We start from the raw sequence: 25,753 nt of genomic DNA, 5'->3' as shown, positions 1-25,753 counted from the left end.
GCCCTTGTACAACAAGGAATCTGTTTCCACATGGACAGGATGAGAAAGTTGCTGCTATCGAGAAGGCCTGTTGTACAATGGAAAGAGCTAGATAAATTCATGGAGGCTAGGTCCATCAACAGCTATTAGCCAGGATGGGTAGGAATAGTGTCCCTAGCCTCTGTCAGTGGCTGAGAACGGGTGACAGGAGAGGGATTGCTTGATGATTCCCTGTTCTGTTCCTTCCCTCTGGAGCATCTGGCATTGGCCATTGTGGGAAGACAGGATCCTGGGCTAGATGGATCTGTGGTCTGACCCAGTCTGGCCGTTCTTCTGTTCTTATGGGTAGAGCAGGAAACCAAATTTGAGACTCCTCATTTTTGACTTACCTCTGACTGTATGACACACCAAGTCATCCAAACCTTTCCATAAAATGGGGATAACACCTACTAACTTGGTAGGGGAGGGGAGAAACAGAAGGTTTCAAAGCTCAAATCTGATGTCTGAGAGGAGCTGTGAGAACAAAGTAGATAGGAAGAGCCACCGGCGGTTTGAACATTCTGACCACAGAATGGTTATCAAAAGATTCGCTCTTTATTTTTTTAACATAAAAAGAAACATGACATAGCATCATTAGAACCACTCCATTCCTGCATTCCAGAATTGTGCCAAACACCTTATTTCATACCTTCTACAAATTCCTGTCCATTTCATTAAGTGATTTTCAAGCAATGCCTGGTTCAGAGCCCAGCAGAATTTCCTTACTGTAACTGAGTAAAAAACATGTGGCAAAGGGAACAGAGTAAGATTGGCCGGAGCCCTTAGCATACTTGGCTACTGGTTTCAATCCCAGGAGGTGCAGCTTCGATGGTACTGAAGTCATCCAAGCCCCATGTGGCTTAATCCTTAACACCCTCTGCTACCGACCACTCCTAACACACACAAGTTGTTACACGGAGTTAAAAAAAAAATCATGACAAAAAAGTGACTAAGAGACACAATTTTTCTAGCTAGGGAGGAGATTCCTATTATATAAAAAGAGAGGAGAATACAAAATTGGCACACTTGGAAGGAAGCCTGCTGGGAAACTACTGTCCCAAGGATTGCAGCCTTCAAAAATACAGCAACAACAGGGGTTAAAGGGGATGGAGCACCACCTCCCATAGGCCTAGCAGCCATGCAATCTAGTGGCCAACTCCTTTTACTAGGAACAGCAAGGAGATGTGTTATGATCTATGATGGAAGAGGTTGCTCACCTTGTGCAGTACCTGTAGTTCTTCAGGGTTTAAGTCTCTATGGATCCTTCACTGAGGTGTGCCCCATATGGAGATTTACATGAGCAGTGTCCGTTCAGCCCTGCGCTGAGGCTGTATCAGGCTACACGGATGAACTGCCCCATCAGTGTCTTCTGCGCTACTGAATCTCAGAGGAAATTGACACAGAAGGGAAGGAGGGTGGTAGAGGAGCACTCATAGGGACACACATCTCAAAGAAGCAAAGTTACTACCACAGGGTGAGTAATCTTGTCTTTGAGTAGTCTCCATAGGGGTTCTCCGCTTTTGGTCACTCCTGAGCAGTATCCCCTCCCTAGCACAGGGAGCTTAGAATTGGAATCCATCACTGAAGACAGAACTGCACTGCAAATAGCTGCATCTGTGCCTAGAGAAGCTATATAACTGAAGACCATGTGGCAGCTCTGTAGATTTCTGAAAAGGGAACATTGTTAAGGAGAGCCAGAGATGTAGATAGCAATTTAGTCAAATGCAGCAACATGCCGATGGCAGTGGAATGTCAACCCGCAGAAATAGATTTAGAGAGCATCTCCAGGTAGAAATTGGCAGCACTCTATTTCAGATGCAGACAGGTTAAAAACAGCCTATTAGATTTGCAAAATGGCGTAGTTCTGTTCAGACAGAAGGATAGTGCCCTCCTGACATCCAGAGCATGGAGAACATTCCCCCATTGGAAGTATATGGCTTGGAAAAAAAAACCCTGATAGGTGTATGCTCTGATTCAGGTGGAATTCAGGTGAAATTCACAGGTTATTTTAGGCAGAAACCTGAGATGTGGCCATAAGGACACCTTATCCTTGTGGAACATTATGGGGGGGAGGGGCGAGGGGCAGGCATCTGCTATTAAGGCCCCAATAACTCTGACTCTGCAAGCTGAGGTAATGGTAGCTACTAGGAAGGCTCTTTTTCCTCAATAAATTCAATCAGGAGCAGCTCACCCTTGGTTCAAAAGGGAGCTGTGGGAGGCTTTTGGGAACTAAGTTCAGGCCCCACACAAGACCTGCGGGAAGAGGATCCCCAGGTTTTTCATGACTCTCACAAGTGTGGGGTGAGCAAACAGAAAAGTCCTAAGATTGGACTCCATCCTCTATAATGAAAAACATTCTTTTTTTAAAAATTAAAATACTTATCTAACTACTACTAAAACCAAAACCAGCCAACTAGAGAGAAACTCTGTAACCGATGAGTTAGGAAAGAGGCGGATATGCTAACACCATGGTGCCAATGCAGCTCAGAAAGAATGGAGGGGCTGGTTCATTTGTGTAGCCTGATACAGATTGGTTGCGGGGCAAAAGGATCTCAATACCGGATTGAACATGGCTCATGAGAGTCTCACAAACACACACAATGGAGCACCCACAGTGACACTACTTGAAGAAAGAGGTTGATGATAGCTAAGGACATGGAGACCCCCCTCACTAACAGGCAAGCAAATCCTCCTAACCCCCCAGTCAAAATAACCCTGAGTTTCTTTCTGCAGGGAGAAAATGCCAATATGAAGCGTATGCTTCAGAGAAGCTGCCATTCCCTGCTTGTTGATTCCATATTACTGCATTCCAAGCCAATTCCGTTTCCCCCAAACATAACTGACAGCAACGGAGATGAGGGTTAAACCTGAAAGGAGAGCGAGTGACTTGTGCTTTAACTAACTGATCTCCCCCCCAGCCCCCCCCCCCCCAGCAGACACACATGCTAGGGATATTAAAAGAAATGGCAAAGATGTGAGGAAAGCAAATATTAAAGCAGGAAAGATGAGTTATTCAGCTGTGTATGGGAAAGAGCATCAATGCAAACTCGGTGCTTCACATGCCCAGCAAGCAATGCCTCAGCGGTAAAGCAGAGCAGGAGAGAACATACATTCTGTGGTGGTTCCAGAAGAGGAAGGGATCCTGCTTTAGCAAATTGGCTCCTGGGCTTTCTTCTTTCTGAAGAGCATAAAGGCAAGTTCGTACAATGTACACACAGGGAATTCATGTGCCTTGATGGCTGTGCATCCCTCCCCAGACAGCTTCTCACTGCACCTGCCTTCAGATTCAGCAAGGGCACTGAAGCATGTTGCGTAGTTGCAAAAAAAAAAAAAAAAAAAAAAAAAAAAGCTATCTATTGGGAAGGCTTCTGAGAAGATTCAGGCCAAGATTTCCCAGTGGTGACCTGTGATTTTAGGGCCTCCATTTCTGGATGACCATGTCAGACACCATAAGGGGGCCAAATTAAAAAAAAAAAAGTGCTGCACACTCACTCTTTGTAAAGTTGGGCTGTTTCTGAAACACACCCACCCAAAATAAACAGTCACAGGTGAAAAAATCTTAGCCGCAGTCCCTCTTAGGGAAAACATCTTGTGCCAATACTGGGGGAAAAAATCAAGACAAAGGTAAATGAATGTGAACATCTTCAATCAATGCAGTTTGCAGTGATTACAATAAAACCAAGTCAAAGACTTCACTGGGACAGTTGTGAAATGAAGTCATGTTAATAACAAGGACAGAGCTACTAGTCAGAGAGATTACCTAGAAAATACTGAAAGCCTAGATGGTTAACAGTACAGCAGGGCCTCTAACTTTTACAGAGGGTTTAATCTATCACTGGTTCTTTTTTCCTAAAGCATAATGGAGCAGGATGGAGCACTGGCCATTATTCAATTTCCCATCTTTGTTGATATTAGCCAAACCCTGGATATGGTATCAGAATATTTCTTTTGTACACGTTTGACTTTTATTGCTTAAAAACACCAGCTGTGCTAGGAGAACAGAGCTGCCCGGATAGCTGAGAGCAGCTCCTTAGGAGCCATGCCAGGGGAACGTGGAAGACCTGGGCTGGGCTTTCATACTATAGCACCTATGAATATGCCTCAACAGCCCCCCGGAGAGATCCACCCCCATGCAGTGGCCAGCAATGGAGAGAACCCATTGAAAGACAGGGATCACTGAATGTACAAAAAGACAGAGGTTTGTAAAATACAAACTCCCTCCCCCACGATGGCCTGATTTCGTACCCGTGCTGAGTCACCATTTGGCTACTGTCAATAACAGACTCTCTGCAGCCAAACTGGATATTGCAGAGATTTATGTTAGGAAGGAAACAAAATGGAAATGACTTTAGAACTTGCTGTGTATAAGTAACAGCTGTTTCCTACATCCTTTCCAGCCAAACACCCATTGGCCACATACCTCCACACACCTGAAAAAATCTCCACCTTCTTCCTAAAGCCCATGACTGTGAACTAATGCTTTGCTGGCAGTCTCAGCAGAGAGGCCATGGAGATGGAACTCACCACTCAAGGAGAGCAGTGCTTCCTGTGGGTCAGAGTTGAGGCAGGGTGGGAGGGGTTGTGGTGGGAAGGAAGGCCTGCACTATGAAGTACTTGGTCTGAGCATTCAGTCTCTAGGGCTGCCAAGCTCACCCTTTTCACTAGAACAAAATACCAACTTAAAAGGTTTGGTTTTTTTTTTTTTATAAAAAAGAAAATGATTAAAAAAATTCTCTCAAGCAGACACATCAATATACGTGTAACTCTGCTGAGAAAGGCAACCCCCCTGAAAATCGGGGAAGAGAGGGCACCTTGACAACCAAAAACCTGCTCTTGACTACAGCACTCTCACCGGACAAGTACTAGCTTCCTTCCCAGCACTGGACATGTGAACAAAATTCTAGGAACAGGTCAGCTAATTGTATAAAAGGCAAAATATTTCTTCCAAGCTCAGCCCATCACAATACACACCCCTCCCAACAACGTTAACACACAAAGAGAGATCCTAAAAACAAGACAAAAGGATTTAAACAGTGAATCTTGTCTGAAGGCTGCTGAACAGTTTGCGTGTCAGAAGAAAATATCCCCACAGTAAATGTCCCTGGAAGAAGAGCTCTGTGCTGGTACACACGGCCTGTGCTCTCAGAACTTAGCATGTGGATAGGAGAAGCTTTAGGTCCTGGCTTAGATCAGAGAAAGAGATACTGTCCATTGGGTGTTTGTGTGTCACACACCTCAGCCTCAGGCCATCTCCCCCAATCTGTCCCGAAACGTGCATAATGTCATTCCCACACTCAGTCCATCTCCATAGACATTAGCCGGCGTCGCTCCCGTCGGGTTTCTTGAACTTCCTTTTTGCAACACCATTGGGAACTGCAGTAGCCAATGAGGCAGGATAAGAGTCCGATGATGGTGGCTAGACCAATGCCTATCAACAGTGGGTACTTCAAAGCATTCAGCACTAGAAAGGGAGGAGGGAAAAAATAAAAATAAAAATGATTAAATACAGTGTACAAATGCCAAACATGATTGCTTTGCCTAAGAAAGGTAAAATGCACGTCAGCCAGGGACAGATGAAACCATTCAAAAAGCAAGTCTAGTTCCCCCTCCTCATTATGAAGGTTCTGAAAGCTCTCACCTCCTCCTCTGTTTTGCCTCCATAATTCTCACATCCAAAATGAAACAGAAAGAGCAGGATGCAAAATCTCATAAAGGCATGTCTTATCTCACTGTGAGATTAACAGCTCCAATAGGACAGATTCCAAAGGTTAAGCTAGTTCTGAGCAGCATCAACATTTTGGATGCTTGTTCGAACCAAATTCATCCACCAAACATTTAAACAAAGCCGGATGGAAACCCATTTTTTAAATAAAGCTTCCAAGTGACAAAGCAAGGGTTCTGACTTTTTGAAGGACTGTGTACATAGATTTAGAGCTGCTTAAGAAGCAATTTCACGCTAGCCACCCAGTAGTTTCCAGTTAAGTCCATATTCAGGTGCTCAAAGAGGTAACTGGCTTTTCAGAAGTTCTGAATGCCCTGCCGTTTAGTGAAATGGATGGCTTGGAATGAGAATTTTCAGTGAATTATATAAATCAACCCAAGAGGCACACTGCTCCAGGAAGCTCATGCAGATTCTGACTCAATTGAAGCTCGTTCTACGGTTGGTATGGCCAAGCAATATGAATTGTAGAATTAGCTCCACCATGTGGGGCATTTGAAAAGGACAATTTGTCCCCTGGGTAACTATCTGCATGGAGGGCAGAATAAAGACTTATGCTTCTTTTCATGTTCTTTGGGGCTCACAGACGTTTCTTCAGATTCTGGGAAGGAAGCCACTTTGGTAAGTGCTTTGCATGCAATGCTTCTTAGACTATCACTCACTACAGTTTAACTATATGCTGGATGTAAGCACCTCATGTTAAAGTACATGCAGCAGTTACCAAAATTAGTTTCTCACAGGTTAGCTGACTCAAGAGCTGTGTGCAACTTCCAGAAAGGGCTGAAACATAGGTCAAGAGCCATGAGCACAGGGAGCAGAATACCTTGTATTGACAGCAGGGGATTTGAGTCAGATTCCTGGGTTCTGTTATTGATTTTGATATGAATTGCATGATAGTTCATCGTGCCTCAGGTACCCATCTGAAAAATGTGGCTAAGGCCTGGTGTACAACATAAAGTTAAGGCAACTTAGTTCTTTGTTGACAGCAATGGCACCTCTCTGAAAGGTTACATACTGTAGTCAGTGACAGCATAGACACTGTGCCCTGTCAAACCTAACAGTCCTCCAGTAGCTATCCCACAATGCCAGACAGTGGCTGCTCTGGTCACAGCTGTGAACTCTACTGCCTCAACAGCAGATGCCAGCCCTTTTCCTGTAAAACCCATACACACTTTTGTAATGCCTTTTCTTGATTATTCAGCTTGGCCAAGCACACCTAGCAGGTCTCCACTGCTGTACCCAGATGCCCAGCCAACTATTCCAGTTCTAGACATGCGCCTTCTTGGAGTAAACAGGAGACACTGGATCTTCTGGGCCTGTGGAGAAAAGAGGCTGTACAGACACAGCTTTGGACCACTCATAGAAATGTGGACATCTATGAAAAGACTGCACAGGGGATGCAGATGAAGGAGTATGACGGATCAGTAGCGGTGCCGCACGGAAGCAATGGAACTGTAGTAGGTATATAATGTGACCAGGCAGCAGATATTCCGCTTTTACAATGAGCTGCAGGCCATGTTTAGCCAAGTCTCCACACACATCCTGCAGATCACCATGAATACCCAGACAGAGACCCTGGCTGTGAACAGTGGGGAGGAGGGAGATGAAGCAGGAGGCTCTGCTGTGCCACGAACCAGGATCTTGGAGATGCCACCATCAGCTGGCCAGTCCCACCAGCCAAGCACAAATGAGGCTGATCCAATAGAAGGAACCTGAGGGTAAAGTAGTGCACACATTCTCCTTTCACGTGTTTCAACGCGGAGATGGCACCTGGCCCAAACCCAAGATAGCAGGACACAGGTGTCTCCCTTTCACTGTTCTACTTGAACAAGAAGAGGAAGAGGTATGTGACGGGGTGGCCCCGCCCCGCACTCAAGCCCAGGGAAACCACCTGGGGCCAGGGGCGGAGAAGGCCCCACCCACACAGCCCTACTGGGCATGCTCCAAAGGGAGCAGAGGTACAAAAGGCTGCTGGCCTGCTCAGAAAGGGCAGACTGCAGCCCGAGCAGGAGCTAGCGACCACTGGCCAGAGAGGGAGTCGCCGAGGGAGCCGAGCGTGCTGCTGCCGGGACCTCCGCCGGGCTCGGCCCCAACGCCGGAGCCGCCGACCGACCACCCGCGACCCGAGTGCCGGACCGGACTCCGCCAACTCTGCAGCTGCCAGGGGGAGGACCACTACAGCCCGTCGACCGACGCCGACAGGTGGGACCGCGGCAGGCTGCGAGCAGGGGGTAGGAAGCGACCCAGGGCAGGGAGCTGTAGAAGCCCCTGAGGGCTCGGGGCGTTGCGGGGAGGAGCCCCCGCCGAGCCAGTGGTGGGAACCACCCGAAACTACTAGGGCCCTGGGTCGGGGTCCGGTGGAGAGGGAGGGCCCGGACCCCCCTACCCCTGCGGCCTGAGACCCTGGCAAGTGGGGAGCAGGGTAACAAACCCTGAACTGAGGACTAGGCCACTGGGCCGTATTTCCCCTAAGAGGGGGGCAGTGTACTTTGAGGGCTAGACCCAGACGGGCCGAGTTAGGCCCCGGATGGGGGTGGCAACCCCGAGACAGGGGCGAGCCCCCCGACACATGGTGGAGAACGTGGGCACGCGACCCCGCCCCTGGGCAGAGGGGCTGGCAAAGGGGGTTGGTAGACCAGGGCAGAGAGGGCCCCAGAGACAGAGGAGGTGGCTGCGGACCTGGCAACAGCAGTACGACAGGGGCGAGCCCCCCGACAAGGTACAACACACAGATGCAGTGTTATGTGCTTTTCCGTCTCCTGTAGAATGAGGCAGTGGGGGGCATGCATGGTGAAAAGTAGTTTGTGTAGTACACAGGGACATTTTTTATCTTCCTGAGAGAGCTTGATGAAACTTCCAAGGGGTAACTCTTGAATCTTCTCCCTATGGTTTTTGAGGCGTCTGCCTTATTTTGTCCATGGTAGGACACTCTCCCCTGTCACTCCATGATGACTTTGGCAGGCACCATTGCAGTAATCAGGCTAACGGAATATGGGTCTCCAGGACTTCAGGATACTAGCTAGCTGATGCATTTTCTGGGCCTCTGTGATCCTCAAGAGCAAGGTATCCACTATAATCACTGCCACCTGGGGGAGTTAGTGCCATTACTCAGTGCCATTGCCCTGTACTCTGATTCCCACACCTTCCCCCTTAGTGGTCCACAGTCAACCTGGCTGCTTCTGGAGAGCAGTGCTCTCCAGAGGTGTTCCAGAGAATAAGGGAGGGGAATTCTGAGATCTTTTCCTTTTCGTTGTGGCTGTACAATGTGATATCACTGTTTTATCTGTAGCTGAGACGTTTACTGGGTTCCCCCTCCACACCAGCCCTGATGAGGAAGAGAGAAAGAAGAGGACTAAGGAGGACACATTCAGAGATCATGAAAGTTAGTGGTGCAGCAGACCACGAACAGAGGGCCTGGAGGGTGAATATTGAAAACAGCTTGGAGAAGGAACGAGTAGGCAGGAGAAAGACACAGGAGTCCCAGCAGGAAAAGAAAAGATTTTCACTGGGACATACTGGAAATTCTCAGCTAGCAAACAAATGCTGCAGACTCTTGTTAGCCTACAGATCCAACGATCATGGGCTCACTTTTCTTTACACACAGTGGAGACCTTCATTTCAGCAGCTTCCAAAATTCCATCTTGCATCAGTAGCTACATCCCTACCCCTCCGCAACAGGGGACAATAAGGAAAACCACAGTTTCACATACACTGACCTCTGTGTGAAAGCCAGCATTGATTGCCAGGCATGGACATGAATGTTTCCACCATTCTAATTTCAAAGTTCTCTTTGTTAGTTTTATTTTATAATTTCACGTTATTGTTTGGCCATGTTTTGGGTATACAACACATTTTTATTTCTTGGCAGTATAATTAATCTTTGTTACTTCATCACGTTCTGCAGTACTGTCTAGTGGCACTCAAAGCATATACCAGAGTCACAGATTTAATAAGTTGTGTGAAACACCCAATGTAATAATTATAGAAGTATAATTTATATCACATAATTCATCAGTTCAGAATAAGATTAATACAAAGGTATACCAAGCGCCACACAATTCCTGACAGCAGCCAAAAGGTCAGGGCCAGGCAGAGCACAGATGACCACACTGCTATGCCTGATGGTTAAAATGCTCTTTCAAGGCTTCCCTCAGCTACATAGCTCCACACTGACCTCTTCCACTGGTGCTTGTGCCTGGATGTTCAGAGTCAGCCAATAGCTGCTCTCTCTCAGTCTTCCATCCCAGCAGCAATTCTCCCCCCCCCCCCCCCCCGTCCCGTCCCGTTTCATAGGTATTATGCAGGAGATAGCAGGCAGCTATAATCATAGAGATTTTTTTTTCCAATTTAGAGAGTAAACACTGCCAACATCCTTTCCATCTGCCAAAGGCTCATTTAACTGTCACTCTGCACCTGCTGAGCTGGCAATCTTTCTTTGGACCTGTCAAAGTGGACAGCATACACCTTCAAGAGCCGAGGAGCAAAGGGTGGGCTGGGTCCCCTGAAATCACTATTACCATTTGACAATGCTGAAAGGTCAATCTGCCTGTCTGGAAAAAGTGTCCCTGTTGCATCTTTCTGAATAATCCTGTGTTTTTAAAGACAGAAGAATCATGAATGTTCCCTAGCCAGCCCAAATGGATACGAGTGAAGCATCTCCAGAAATCCACAAATGCTTGCATGAATTATAGAGAAGTTAGCCCTTTCTGTCCATGTACTTTGTGCCAAGAAGGAAGGGCTGGAGCCAAAATTGGGATATTTATGTTGAAGTCCACAAACCCATAACTGGAAATCCATCCATGGTGTTCTGCACGTTGCCCAGAGTCACACCGTCCTGCAAACCAGGATACAATTGATGGTTCTACAGACTTGCATGAAAGTGGCCTCCCCACTGCGGATTTTCCAGTCCCAAAATTAGTTCCCACAGATTGGCAGCAACTTGGCACTGCAAGTCCCCATAGTGTTATCACCACTCACTTCTCAACTGTCAATGCAGCTCTCATTCTGGTGTCCCGACACTGGATTGTGGGCGCCAGCTCAGTGCACAGGTGCAGGAACATAGCCTGTCCCATCTGAAAGTTCAGCAAACTTGGCTCATCGACCCAAATCTTGTGATCCCGCTAGCAAAAGCTTGGCTTTCAAGCTCAGAAGCAGCACTCCACCATATGTACCTGCTCTGTGAATGCCCCCAGCAACCCTGAGATTTTTTTTTTTGCCGTGCCCCTTAGTAACCTGCCCTCAAAGAAGTCTTCCTGTCCTCCGTCGTTGCAGTATTTCCTGCAGCTTTGCAAATACCAGAGGATCGTTCATTCTGTATTTGTGACATTAGTCCACGGCTGTGCAGGCTCCATGGTTCTGTCAAAGATGGCCAATACTTACAAGGGCTGTGTGGGTTTGTAAGATTTGTTTTTAAACGACACAAAACTGATGCACTAGAGATGACATCATGGGATGAGAAAGTCGAATGAGGGGAACTAGATCTTTTGCCCGGTTCCTCACGTGTGTGCCCCACAGTTAATCATGAAAATTCCCTTAAAGGCACTGTGCCAGAATGCAGTGCATAGTGCACAGGGATACCTACCTCTGGGGCACCACATTTTGCATCAATACAAGCTCTCCTGGTGCTGTGCGCACAGCACCAACATAAGCAGCCATGTACGCTCAAGGCACATACTAACTGTGGTGTCTTTACTTGGATGGAACCAAAGTTTGTAGTGTAGACATGGCCTAATATTTCCTATGCATGGTCAGCAACAGGGCTAGTTTACACTGTAAAGCATGTTGAGTGACTTGATTAAAACAGGCTAGAGATGTGCAAAGTATCTGGCTTCTCAATGGATTTGGAAACAGCAAAGCTTCGCTTTTACAACCAGGAGACATTTGGGCCTGAACACATTGTAAGATCAGGAATTAAAAATGTAACATGTAACAGCAAATGTAAAATATAAAGCGAACTGGGTACTTTTCATATTTAGAGGCAGTTGCAGAGCACTTACAAGGTTTTCTAGTTCTATATCAACACACATTAAGTACTTGGGATTACACATGTTTTATCATCAGTATTGGGTAAATAGCAGTAATAGTAACTGCTATTACTGATACCTTCCATCCCCAAGTATATAGATGGACTATGATATGCCCTGTGCAGCCATTTGCTGCAAAAAGGAGGAGGTTATCATGCAAGGGCCTCCAATGTGCGTGGCAGGTGTAGAATGGGGAACAGCTGGTCCCTCAGGGTTCCAAGAGGGGTGTAGCAAGTACATTCCCCAGTCACAACATGGAAAAAAAATCTCTAAAATTCTTACCATCCATTTTCACAGATATGAATATGGGCTTGGATTTGATCTCTGGTTCCCGCTGCCAAACACCGGTGGCTGAGCGTACCCAAGGGGTTACTGAGCAGTAATGGTTGCCAAAGTCCTGGTCCTCAGAGCCATGCACCCGCAGCCGGAACTCCATGGGGCTAATCCTCTCTAGGCTGACATCACTGCTCCAGTTCCTCCTGGCCTGGGATACGATTCCTTGCCGATCCAATGAAGCTAGCAAGACAGGGGGTCTGTCTAATGCAAAGGAGTGCACAGCAAACCAGGAGACGTCAAAGGCCAAATCATCTGAGTTGGAAGACAAACAGGATTTGTCAAATACAGTGAGCTCTGAAGGATATTTACAGTGGCACTTAGTCAGCAAAGGGGCATAGTGCAGTGTCTCTGACCATAAAGGAGCATTATACACAAATGACTGAAAATACAGCACTGATTTTTTTTCCTTGTACACTCTGCTCTTTGCGCACTCACCACTCCAGCACAGACTGAGTAAATCGCATAAGACAGGGGTGGGGAACCTCAGGCCTAGGGGCCAGATGCAGCCCTCGGTTTGCCTGGATCTGGCCCCCGAGGCTCAGGGCCCTCCCCCCAGCATTGGGGAGCCTGCACTGGTGCTCCACTGCCCCCGCTGCCCTACCGCAGGACTGGAACACACAAATCTACTAGGATGCCCCCCCCCCCCACCTCTAGTGGGCAAGGGGAATGTGGTGAGTGTCTCTCTCCTCAGTCAGGGGCCACATCAGTGAGGGGCACATTTTTGTTTTGTGTGGTTTTTTTTCTTTTCACTTGTGTGAAGCCCCTGACAGATTTTTTCCATGGGTGAGTGGCCCCTGACCCAGAAAAGGTTCCCCACTCCTGACAGAAGAACTGCAATGCAGGTGGTATCATGACTGTATGAATTCCAAAACAGTTATCTTCTTTTCTGAACTGACCACACACACAAGGAAGACTATTACTGCAGGAAGCTCTAAAAAGGCTGGAATCAATATTTGGCATTTATCCTGAGAATGCTATCTAATTACAACATGGAGATGGCAGGAGTCCTGGGCACTTGCTCTAGTAGGAGTAGCAAAAAGAGAGGAGTCAAGTGTTAGGACACTGGTGGAGAGGGTGGGGCTTTTTTCAGGGGTGGCAGCAAGAGATTGTTAGCAACTGGGAAGGGCTGTCAGTTGGACCATTGGAAGGGTACTGATAGGGTGTCTACTTGGGGACAGAAGTGGCAGGCAGACGGAAGAGTCTGACTGGGGTGCTCTAATACAGAGTAGCATATGTGCATTTAGCAGCTGAAGAGAAATTGGATTAAAATATGGTCAACACACAGGCTTAGCAACTAAGGGAGAGAGGATACATTGTGCAAGTAATTGTTGGGAGGATAAGGGAGTCATGAAGTCGGGTTGGGGTACAACTATAGGAAGGTTATGGATAGTTGGGAGAGGAGCAGGGTTACTGTAGATTTTTCTATTTTGTCTTTTCCCCCACAATCTTAAATTGAAATCTCAAATTTTATTTCACAACGGAGTTTTTGCCAAGCAAGCCGTGTAGCTGGGCAAGACATCTGTATCTCCCACATGATTAAACTCAAGCACAAGGGCTGAGGAGTAGAATGCTAGAAGTTTGCTAGTGGGCAACGGTTTTCAAACAATGTCGTTGACTTTGACTCATTCCTCATGCTTGCAGAGCAGCCAGAAGTCTCTCCTCTAAAATGACAGCCTCCCAATGGTAGTTAGTGTGCTCAACATAAAAAGAGAGGTTTTCAGGTACTACAGTGATGGATATGTTAGACTCGCTCTTAAAAACTTACGATATCACAAAATATTTGCCTTCATAACCTGCCCATGATCTAGCCCATGTTTCTTCCACAGTTTTACTTTAATTATGTGTCATCAGGGACTATGTCTTGCACATGTCGTTCTTGCAAGGAGATAATCTACCAAGTGACTTTGTAGTGACTTCCACCTCTAACACTGGTTGACAGGTAGTCAGAGTCCATCAGTACAACCCTCCCTTTCTGTGCTCATACAAGATCATACTGATCCAGTTAGCAGTTCCGTACTTTTAACCCTATTAGGCTGGAAGCTGAGGATGCAGTTTAATCACTTCAACAACCTCTATGTTAATGGCCCAGCAGGTTAGAAAACCAGCATGGCTGCTATTATGTGAGTAATACAGAGAAAGCTCCTAAAGAAAGAGGCTATAAAAAACCATGATTGAACACAAGTTTGCTTAAAGCCCCTGCTGAAGATGGATCCCATCTGACAGCAATAACTAGATAGTCTCAATCTGTGTACAGGGATGATAGGAGTGGGATAGATTATCCTCTACCTGACCTATCCACAATGTCAGAAAGATAAGCAGGAGGGGGTCTAATGCCATTTCCTTGATCACCAATGTCAGGGACTTTACCCTGAGGTGTGCTAGCCTGTGTGCTCTAGACAATACACAGCACACATACAATACTCTTCTTATCTAAACAATCAATAGCCCACACTGTCAGAGGAAAACGGTGTGAATTCTTCTTACCACACAAATGCCTCAGACGCAGTGTTGGCTAGCATGGCTTTGAGTGCAATGTGCTGGCTAGCATGGCTTTGAGTGCAATGAGTAGGGATGTTAAATAATGGTTAATTAGCTATTTGAGTAGTTGATGAAATTCCTCTCAACTACTCGACTAGTCGATAAGAGGGGGTGCTAGCTACCCCTGCTGTGGCTCTGAAGTTTAAAGGTAGTAAGAGCCACCAGGCTCTTACTACATTTAATGTTCAGAGCCAAAGTGGAGTTAACTCCCAGGGCCAGTGCAAGCTGGAACTGAACAATCCCGGCTTGTGCTGGCTCTGGGACCACTGCAGCTCTGCCTCCCCTGACCTGCCCCCACATCGTGGAGATGGTGTTGGGAGGAACCAGCTTTTAAGCCCGCCTCCCCCCAAGCATGGGCTCCTGCTTCCCCTCTCCTGCTGCCTCTGATATAGAGGCAGCAGGGATGAAGGGAAGTGAGTTTTTAAGTAGTCACTTGACTATTCGCTTACATCCCTACAGGTTGAACCTCTCTAATCCAGAACTCTCTTGTCCAGAAACATCAATCGTCCAGAATGATTTTAGTTAGCCAGATATCCACTTTTCATGGGTGTGGCCAAGTTTCCTGTGGTCCCATAACATTTGTTTAATATGATTAATTGCCCTGGAAGAACCCATAAGCTGGGTTGAAATAAGTAGCAGGAGCAGATAAATGCTATGGAATAAAATGTCCCAGAAACAAGGGAAAGGCAGCAATAATGGCACACTATATAAGCAACACAGACACTGGCATCTCCAATAGTTCATTCACACAGTGAATTCAATATACTGATTGCAATAGTGTCGAATACCAGAAGATGGCCAGGAACTCCATAAAAGTCCCCGGCATGTATTGCAGAAGGAAAACATTACCCAACCCAAATTGGGGATTAGTTTATGCTCTGAAGCACGATTGTTGGCAGATAGTCCTTGTAGATTACTTCTACTTCCTGTAACTGTAGAAGCTACTTGTAGTTTCTCAGGGTAGCCTCTTGGCTCCCCTGAAATGAAATGCAAAATTCACATTTGTATCAATAGGGTGAGGATTTCACCCTCTGTCTTGCCTGCTCCCTTCACCACCAGTGCGCCCCTCATTCTGCACCTGAAGTGACCACATTTAGGGTAAGAGTTGCATCTCCACAGCCCAGTCAGTTCTTGACCTCTGCAAAGACTACTAAAAAGGGAGCCTGTTAATTTCAAAAGTGGTAACGGGCACTGGTCTACAAGTAGCCAAACTGAGAAGCACCCACTCATTTCAAAGATCATTAAGACAGCCATCTGCTTTTTTATTTTTGTCTCCACCAAGCTGGGTTGAGTTTGAAACTGAGACCCAAGATAACACGTCCACATATCCTGCACCCAGTCCCTAAAGACATACCCATAAATTCCTCTTACCTCCACATACAGACAAGCGTGATCCAGTTATATGGTATGAACACCTGGACATTCTCCAGGATAAATTATATAAAAAAATGACATAGCTCTGACTCACTGCCTTCCCCCCAATCTCACATGGTTACTCTTGCTGAATAAGATTTAAACAAACTCATTCTTTTACCATCTCAGGCAAGTTCATATCCTTGAAGAATTGTTTTCTGTTTAAAAATATACTGTTAATTTGAGGGTCTCTTTTTTCTTCCATGCAGAGATAATGAGCTGAAAGTTACAAGATCTTACCGTCATTTTGAGAATGTGAGATCTATCTTTTGCAATTACACCATGACATAATAGTATTATGCCAACATATCTTATTAATCAGTATACACAGTGCGCAATTAGTGACTCGGTACTGACACACACAGAGAATCAGAGGGCGAGTTTGGCTGCCTGCGAGATTTCCTTGTTACTATATCCCTTGAAGGGGCTCTGTGCCAAAGTCATTTGCTTTATTCCTAAGTTCTGTGTGATTTTTCACATTACAAAATATTGAGCAATTTAGCAACAGCAGGACATGAATTTGCTCTCTAAAGATTAGTGGCAAATATGTCCAGCTGCTCCCAGGATCTAATAAATATGCTGTTTAATTGAAATATTTGGTTATACACTGGCATCCCCAAAAGCAAGAAAATCTTTCTTCCGTTCTTATGTCATTTGTTCATATTTACTATCAATTTTAATTAGGGAACAAAAAGCATCTCCATTTTTGGATCAATGGAACAGATTATCATCACCCCAAATTCACTGTCATTCTTCCCACATCTACCATCCAGACTTATAATAGTTGATATCCGGCACCAGGAAGAAAGAAGGTAAAAGCTCCCTGAGATATTATGCAGGAGAAATATAACACCTCAGAGGCAAATCCAGGAGGCTGCTGATCCCTCTGGGAGACGAAACTCTCAGGTCCTTTTTATAGGTCTACTGATGTGGGGGTGTCCTGCTTTCTCTCTCCAGGCTGGCTAGAATAATCAACATGTAAGGCACATCTTTATGCATATTCCAATTTGACACACAGGACTAAGCTGTCTGGGTTTTAAGCTACTTTCCTGGCCAATCAGTTCTCAGGACAGTGAATCCTATTCCTAAGCTCAACTACTAGGCACCATGCACTTCCACTTGATAGAATGGAGCTCTTTTAGCATCTTGTGATTGTGCTGGATCGCAATTTTGAAACCCTTTTTGTTTACTAAATTCAAATGAGGTTGAATAGAGCTTCCTAGAGAGTTGAGAGTACCACTTCAAGACAGAGAAACAAGCTGCCTTTGTTAATTTTCCAGGCCACTCACTAGGTCTTTCTGAAGCACATAAAACTACTCTTTCAAGGAGAGGCCATAACACTCTCAAGTACCTGAGAACACAGGCCCACGAAGGAGTCATTTGGGAGACATCGGTTATCTGGTAAGATTGAGAATTTGTACAGAACTAATAGAAGAGACATCACTGTTGGGGCACGGCAGGCACTACCTTACAGAAAGTAATAAAAAAAAATCTTTCATTTGAATTCAGTGCACCAACCACAGCTATTAAACTCACAGAATCGCTCTCCCAAATGAAGACTCTAAAAGGGACAGATGTTCCAGTCTCCCAGCTCTCCACAATATACGCTCCATGAGAGGGATCAAAGCAGTTGCAGTACTTCTTTAAATAGTATTGCAACCAGAGCACAGCACTGAGGGGCATATCCACAAGTGCCTTTAATGACGACTAAGCTTTCAGCTAGTTAAGAGAAGTGACACTGCCCCAGGTAAGTCTGACTTAGAACCAGTAGTATTATAATTCTCTAATTGAGCCTGGGTGTTACCAAAGGAGGACAGACTGACAGATAAAGTGAAAGGCACCAGCTTCTCTCAGCACGGCAAGTATTTCAAAATCTTCCTGTAAGTACTTTGCACAGGTGGCTATGAGAATTCAGGACTATGTGAATAGATCACCTCTGATGTTTCTCTCCTTTACCCAGCGAAATATAAACATCTATTAGAATTGTACACATAATGAAAGAGAGCTGCAAAGCTCAAATAAAAATAGTTCAGCACAAATCTGGGCTTAACGCCCACATCAACATGCCTGCCCCCTTAAAAAAAATCCTCTGAAATCCACTGGCCCTTCTGTGTTCATAAGAGATAACATAGAACGAACAATTCTGCAACCTCAGAGACTAAAACAGCAAGTATTTATGATTGAGAACTGATTTCTATGATATCCCAGTAGATACTGGTTGGCTATGGGTGATGTGCATGTTAAACTGACAGCTGGTGGAGTGGTGATGTCTGTTCCACTTTCATTTAAATTCCCACATCATGGGGAGCAGAGGAAGACCTGTACTATGTTTTCCATTTATCTCAAGGAAACTCAAACTCTCCCCCTCGTCAACCCAGGGAATACATCAACTCTTGCTACATGTACTTAATGCTGGTTTTCCCCAGATTGCATGTTAGTTCTAATTTGGAAGGCATCCCCACTAGTTTGGAGGGCATCCCCATTTCACAGTCTATGCATCTCTGCTAAGACTAGGTTATTAATTCCAGTTATTAATTTTGCAATATGCATATATCTCCCTAAAGACAGGACAGACCACCTATAGGCCAAAATGTATTAGACTCCCATCCACAAGTCCATCAGAGGCCTGAAGAGGCACCGGTTTCTCAAACATTTCTGAAAGGCCCAGATGTGGCTTTTCCATGATGCAGATGGGGATTGGTTTGAATCCCAAAAGAGATATGCACAGACCACTGACTAAGTCACTTGGACACCTGTCTCAATTCCACACTGAGTCATTCCCTACTGTACAAGTTGAATACAGATCTGTTTGCCCAGTTGTTAAAGACATAAGGAACTCTGGAAACAGAGCATTGCCAAGTACAACGAGACGACTCCCAAAAGTAGGATCGGTTACAAAGATCTTCAGTGTTCAGATACTAGAAATTCTGCACTGATTGCTCCCGGTGACAAGGACATTTCTAGTTCTCAGCACTGCCACCTACCCAATAAGCATCGCAACCTGCAACGAGACTGCACTGTTCATAGCTTGGCCATAGAGAAGAGGTCACTAAAACTCTGCTCTCTACCATCCATGTCTGGATGCCTCTAATCTCCTATTCTCCATGTACCCCCAAACAATCATAAATTAAACTTCACTACAACAGACATGGACTGGCCTCCTTATTGGAAATCTCAGGGGCATGATGGATTGAAAATGAGCCATGGAGACTATAGTGTTCACTGACACCTAGGGCTGCTGCATAGCACAGTAAGGACAGATGGGGCACAAAAAGAACACAATTAAATTGCTAAAGGCCATGCCCATTCTCCAGAGCTATCAATCTTGTCAACATGAAAGTTTGTTCAACTTTCTCCCCCATCAATCACTTCAAATAAATCACTCAAACCAGGCATCCACAATTCCCACTACAGTTTTCACTCATTTTTGCAGGCACCACAGAGCAGTAATTCAGCAGACTGCTTCCCCACTGCATTTGCTTCTTTATTCATAAATACCTGGCTAGCCTGGAACTTTATAAGGTGACAGGGTCTTGATCGGGGGTGGGCAATAAATGGCCCATGAGCCAAATGTGGTTCACCACTGGTGGGCCACCAGATGCTTTATTTACGGGCACTCCCAGAGGTATGGCCATTTGCAGATCTCATTGGCTGCAGTTTGCTGTTTCTGGTCAATGGGAGCTGTGTCAAGCAGTGGTTCAGCCCGTGCCACTTTCCGCAGCTCCCATTGGCAAGGAACAGTGAACCACAGCCACTGAGCGCTATGAGAAGCCATACATACTGCAGACACTCAGGTAAATAAAGCATCTGGTGGCCTGCCATGGCAAACCCTGTACAGCTGATGGGAAACTTATTGCCTGTCTCTGGGATTGACTAGCTTTTGGAATGCCATGTCCCATACTTCTCAACTAATAAATTTATTCTTCATTTTGGAGAAGCATCATGCTTACAGAGATCATGGGTATCACATGCCAGTTTAGATAACAAATAGGAACAAATGAAAGAGAAAAGAAACCAAGCAAAACCTTCACCAAAAACTGCACTAAACCTGTTTTTTTAACCTGTCTGAGTTCTCAAAGCAGATATAAATAGTTGAAAGCCACTCTCATAGTATTTTTGCCCCAAACCAGAGGAGCCAAGCTAGTGCCAAGCAAACATCTGAATTCGGGATGCTTCTCTGAACCTTGCCGCTTTTCTAGGGATGCGTTCAGTATATACTTCCTGCCACATTAGTAACGAAGAGAGTACATTATTTCTTGGCATTTCATACAAAAGCTCCTGAACCAGAAGCTGGCTCATCATTAAAGAGATCAGTAATGAGAGAGGGTCTTTATCATCTTGGCTAAACTTTATATCTTGTTTTTACAATTTGAAAGTAAGTTTAGTGTTGGGCAAAGGGTGCTAAATTGACATGTGGAGATTTAATGACTATCCACAGAAGAGAGAGTTTTTCCCACACTGCCCTGCTAACAAACCTCAATCCTAAGGGTGTCTGGGCCCAAAGCCTATTTGATCTTTTGACTTTTTGCTGAGACTGCCAGCAATGGGGTCAGTTAGGGCAAACAGAAATGGAGGTTTGTGATGAGGACATCCCTTCACTAGGATATGAAATGAGACCCTACCAGTTTGTTTTATATTTACACAGATAACAGTTTGGCCTATATCTTCCATATCCTCCATTGCTTTGCTTAGCACCGTGGGGCTTTGTGGTGTTTCTTGATTTCTAGAACTATTTAAATAGTATCCCCATTGCTAGTGTTGTACGGGTCAGTGAAGGTAATTGAATTGTTTCCAAAAACAAAAACAAAATGAAGATCAATAAGGTACCTGGCTCGAGTGCCGCTCCTTCGATGGTGACAATGCAGAGCAGATCCGCCAGCTCACCCTGGTAAATCGTCGGGTAGTCCGAATGCACTGAGACATTAAACACGGGACCTAAAAGATAACAATTTAACATTTATTCAGACAGCAGATTAGTCATGTGACATCACTTACACATTTTTTAGGACATTGAATTTCCTGTTCGTCATCAGTATAAAGTACCAATTACCAGCTCTGAAATCCTCTATTGATTCAGCTACAGTATGGCTGCAGGAGTTTACCCCACACTGTTCTCTGCCAACTTGTCTCCCGCCTGTCCTAGAGGCTGCCCCCTATTGAGCCCAAAAATGAATTTGGTGTCCTTCATCTGTTGGGTCTTGATCCTCTTCCAGTTAGATTGCAAGAGCCCCTGACGTGTGAGATATGAGCATTTCTGTTAGGAACTGAAGAAAGACCAACTTACCTCTCAGAGCACATACATTTTTATTATATGGCCACAATTCCATATGGTTATTATAAGGGAAGGGTCCTGGCTCTAACATACATGATTTCTTCTATGATCGTAGGCAAGTCAAAACATGTGTGTCAGAATTCCTTCAGCTGCACAATGATGGTAATATGGTTATACCCTCACTGGACAGTAGTGAGGTGCTTAGCTACTACCGAGATGTGCACCACACACTTCTGACCAATACGAAATCCATGGTGCAAGATTAATGACAGAGTCATGGCACTTCACATTACTAGTACTCTACCTCTTTTGTAAGCAGAAGACAGAAGGACAAATATCTGACTATCCCATAATATGAGTCCTCCATTAAAAAAAGGGTTCGCCTAACAAAGAGATGAGAAACCAGACAGTATAGTCTACAGTTCTTTCCATTATCATCTGTGGTCTAGTCCCTACTTTAAATCCAACAATCTTCATAACTCTTGAAGACTCCCATCAGGTTTTGAACGGGAAACCTCTTAGGAAGATCCAAGTTTCTGCAAAAAGCTGTATTAGGAACTACGTAGATTGTGCTTTTTCTGCTAGTCACTACTGCACCAATGCTCTGTGGTGGAATTAGGGCATCGTGCCACTGGCAGTGTAGCTTTTTGGTTAATTTACTGAATACCACAGGGGCTGATTATTGGTAGTCCGCAGAGATTACAGAACACTTATTACAAGAGCCAAAATTCCAATGAACATGAAGCAACGACTTTGAGGCTTCCTAAATTCCCTCCCCCCCCCCCCCGCCTTCATTTCAAATGGGTATAATTTTCTTTACTTTCTGTTAAACTATAGTGCAGTTAACTTTCCCATCATTCCTCTACCCCGGCCCCCCAAAATGGCTGCATTTCAGCAGTGATGAAGCAACATCAACTTAAGTAAATTTATGAAACCACTTTCTCATAAAAGGCATTATATAAAAGTGTAAACGTCCCTGAAAACATGGAGAGACATGAACAGCAATGAAGCATTAGAAGTTGTATGAACTATCAGTTGAGACTTAAATAGTCTTATAGACCATATTTTTACAGAAATAAGAGACCCAAAATATTATGACATTCAAATACTATGGTGATGGGTGCCCTACAAATGCATTATATTACACACACATTTAAAAAGTTAACATGTTGAACCCCTCCTGCCCCACCCCTGTAAGAAAAAAGAAAGGACTATTAGCATGACCTCTTCTTCAGACTCTGTCCAAGATCCTTCTATGAAAATACAAGTTGTTTCCATTAGAGATGTTATCTTTTTAATAAAACAAATTAAGTTATTTCCTGTCAGTCTTCAGTGAGCTATGCAGTTAGAAACTAAAGATGCTAATGCACTTGTTACAAAATGAATATTAAGTTCCATGTTCAGGTCAGCATCCCTTCGTTTGATTTTACTTAGATGTATACAACATCAAAGTCTCAGTGTATGAGATTGCTATGTTTGCTTTCATCTGAAGAAGTGAGCTGTGCCCACGAAAGTTCATGAAGCCATCTACATCTTTGGTTAGTCTCTAAGGCAGGGGTGGGCAAAAGGGCCTCCATGGGCCGAATTCAGCCCTCCAAATGGGTTGATCCAGCCCGTGGAGGCCCTGCTGCTCCCCCGCCCCCAAGACATTTGGGCCTGGGGGCAGGAGAGTGCAAGCAACTTCATCCTGCCCTGCGAAGAGCACACTGCACTTCAAAGTGCTACGAACTCCTCACAGGACGGGAGGAGACATCACGCACTCCCCCACCCCCAAGCCCTGATTGGCCAGGGGCAGGAGGAGCGCGTGAAATTTCCTCCTCCCTTCGCCCCTCCCCCTGCCCTGCGAGGATCGCACAGCACTTCAAAGTGCTGTACATTCGCGCAGGGCGGGGGCAGGGCAAAGGAAGCTTTGTGCAGCTGCCCCGCCCCCAGGCCTGATCGGCCTGGGGAGCGCCCAAAGCCTCCTCCCGCCTTGCAAGGAGCACATGGCACTATGAATTGCTGCACGCTCCTCGCAGGGCAGGGGTAGGGCAGGAGGAGGCTTCAGGTGCACCCCCCGCCCCCAAGCCAATCATGGTCTGGGTGCGGAGGAGCTGCATGAAGCTTCCTTCGCCCTGCCCCGGCCCTGCGAGGAGTTCATTGCACTTTGAAATGCAGCATGATCTTCACAGGGCAGGAGGAAGTTTCACATGCTCCCCTGCCCCCAGGCTCCAATTGGCTTGGGGGCGGGGGAAGCGCCCGAAGCCTCCTCCTGCCCTACCCCCATGTGAGGAGCACGGGGCAGGGCACAGCACAAGTGGCATGGGTGCCTAGTGGGAAGGAAGGAGGGCAAAGAGACTCCCCCACTCCCAGACCAATCATGGTCTGTGGGTGGGGTAGCCCAGATGCATCCTCGCCCCACCCATTCTGGTTTAAGACCCGGCCAAAAATTATTGCCCACTGCTGCTTTAAGGAGCTATAGGACTATTAGTTGTTTTTTATGTTTGCTACAGTGTCACTGCCCTCCCAGAGTCAAATGTGCTGCAGTGTAGACTGAACGTGAACGGCTCCATAATAATTGACTCCTGTTTTATATGCACCCCATTTTACAATAAATAACTACAGGATTTTGGCATCAGCAAGTGGACTCCCACATCAGGTCATGTGGGAATCACTGTATTTCCACAGATTTTGCTATTATATTGGAAGGGAGAAGAGAATCAAGCTTGCATTCTTGTTACATTCTTCCCTAGAGACCATCAGACAGAGTGAGAGATAAGAACTGTCTGATCCTTGTCAATGTCACTTTGCCCTGCTGAGTGTTTCAGAAGCACAGCCTTGATACTCTGTGTAGGTGAAAGGGAGACTTATCAACTTGGAACATCACATGCTGTGACTTGTCATTTCTGCAGGTCACATCTGTATATTAAAGATGAGGTCATCTGGGATCCACACCATTTTATGAACATAGATTGCAGCCATCAAGTTACTAGTGCAGCTTCTCAGCTGGACAGAATCTGAGCATCTTTATCATAAAATAACTTTAAAGCAGGAGTTTAAAAGCGCTGAGGTCATAATCAGATAAACATTTTTAATCTCTTTTTTTTCTGCTTTCAGACCAGGAGCTTGTCACCAGCATGCCCAAGTTTCTAGGGCAATACCGAAGCAACAAATAGATCTTCTTCTTCTCTACACCCATCATTTAATGATCCCATGTTCCTGTGGGTAAGCCACAGTAACCAGAGGGAAATCATTAGTCCCCTTCCAGAGTACACAACTCCTGAAAATAATCTCCACTCTGGGGAAAACTGTCCCTGGAGCACAAAAAGTTTTGGGAGAGGGGAAAGAAGAATACTACCATCCTATATCAAAAGTGCTGGACTTCAACGGATAGCCCTGAAACATTTCAGGGGCCACCATCTTCTCCCTTCATCCAACAGAATAAAAAAACACTTGGGGTTGCTTCTGTTAAACACTCTTAAGTAAGTTTTGGTGTAATAAAAAACTACTAGGTTCACAATCCTGGAAACTATTCACACAATTACGGTCTCAAGGTGGAGACAAGTGTGTCAGTGAGGCATCATCCCACTGCTTACACCAATGTGCCTCACCCCTGGCTTGAGGAGACACCTTCAGGGATAAGCTCATGGCTCACTCAATTCTTTGTCCTTCTGCAGAAGTTGGGATAAGCTCATGGCTCACTCAATTCTTTGTCCTTCTGCAGAAGTTGCAAGTCCCTGGGGGCAATCAGTGCTCATGGTCACAGTTGTTTGTGATGTGGGCACTTAACTGGGAATTGGATGCAGATGGCCAACCGTATTTCACATAGGCCTTGCATACACCATCAAAAGGTACCAAGTTTTGGTCACCTACCAAACAGGGGCAGGATTTGTATCAGTGGCCTAGATATGAAGTGCTCGCTAACTCCCTACCAGTCTGCTGTAGCCACCAACTCTCCAGTCCTTTTTTATTTAAAAAGCAGTTGAAGGCCAAATACTACTGCCCTGATTTATGTTTCCCTGTTTAAATCAGTTGCCCTGAGTTCAGCTAATGCTTATCAGAAGATATTAGCAGGAATGAGCAGTGAACCACTCCCACAGAAAGAAGTAATGTTGTGATCTCTCAACTAAAGCATACATAGCAAAAAAACAAAACAAAAAAAACCCACAAACCAGCCAAACCAAACCAAACCAAACCAAACAAAAACAGCCACCACCACCAACCTACACCCCCCCCCCCCCCCCCCCCCGGCCCCAACCCTGTAGCAGGGCATTTTCCTTCCAAGGGCTCTAAGAAAAGCTCAGAGCAACAACATGCTGCTTTCAAGAATGCCTCTTCACACAGGGCACCTAAGAGAAACGTGCAACTTCTGGGACACTAGGCAAATCAGGTTGGGTTGTCCTTCCACTCGTTGCTTCAGCTTAATCTTGTTGCCTCTATTTAATACTTTAAAAT

The 25,753-nt window shown here is 45.5% G+C and overlaps 1 protein-coding gene across 1 annotated transcript in view; it reads right to left on the bottom strand.

The window, feature by feature from the left end:
- Positions 1-551: 551 nt before the first annotated feature.
- PTGFRN (prostaglandin F2 receptor inhibitor) overlaps positions 552-25,753 on the bottom strand; it is a 106,025-nt gene continuing 80,823 nt past the window's right edge. The window contains exons 7-9 of the mRNA XM_075909226.1: positions 20,875-20,982; positions 12,043-12,348; positions 552-5,479 (exon numbers count right to left, since the gene is read on the bottom strand). Of these exons, the coding sequence (XP_075765341.1) occupies positions 5,313-5,479; positions 12,043-12,348; positions 20,875-20,982 (581 nt within the window). The 3' untranslated portion in view covers positions 552-5,312. The remainder of the gene's footprint in view (positions 5,480-12,042; positions 12,349-20,874; positions 20,983-25,753) is intronic.

The sequence above is a fragment of the Pelodiscus sinensis genome, chromosome 1 (assembly GCF_049634645.1).
Source record: "Pelodiscus sinensis isolate JC-2024 chromosome 1, ASM4963464v1, whole genome shotgun sequence".
Classification (NCBI taxonomy): domain Eukaryota; kingdom Metazoa; phylum Chordata; order Testudines; family Trionychidae; genus Pelodiscus; species Pelodiscus sinensis.
This window is presented reverse-complemented; position numbering and strand designations above follow the sequence as displayed.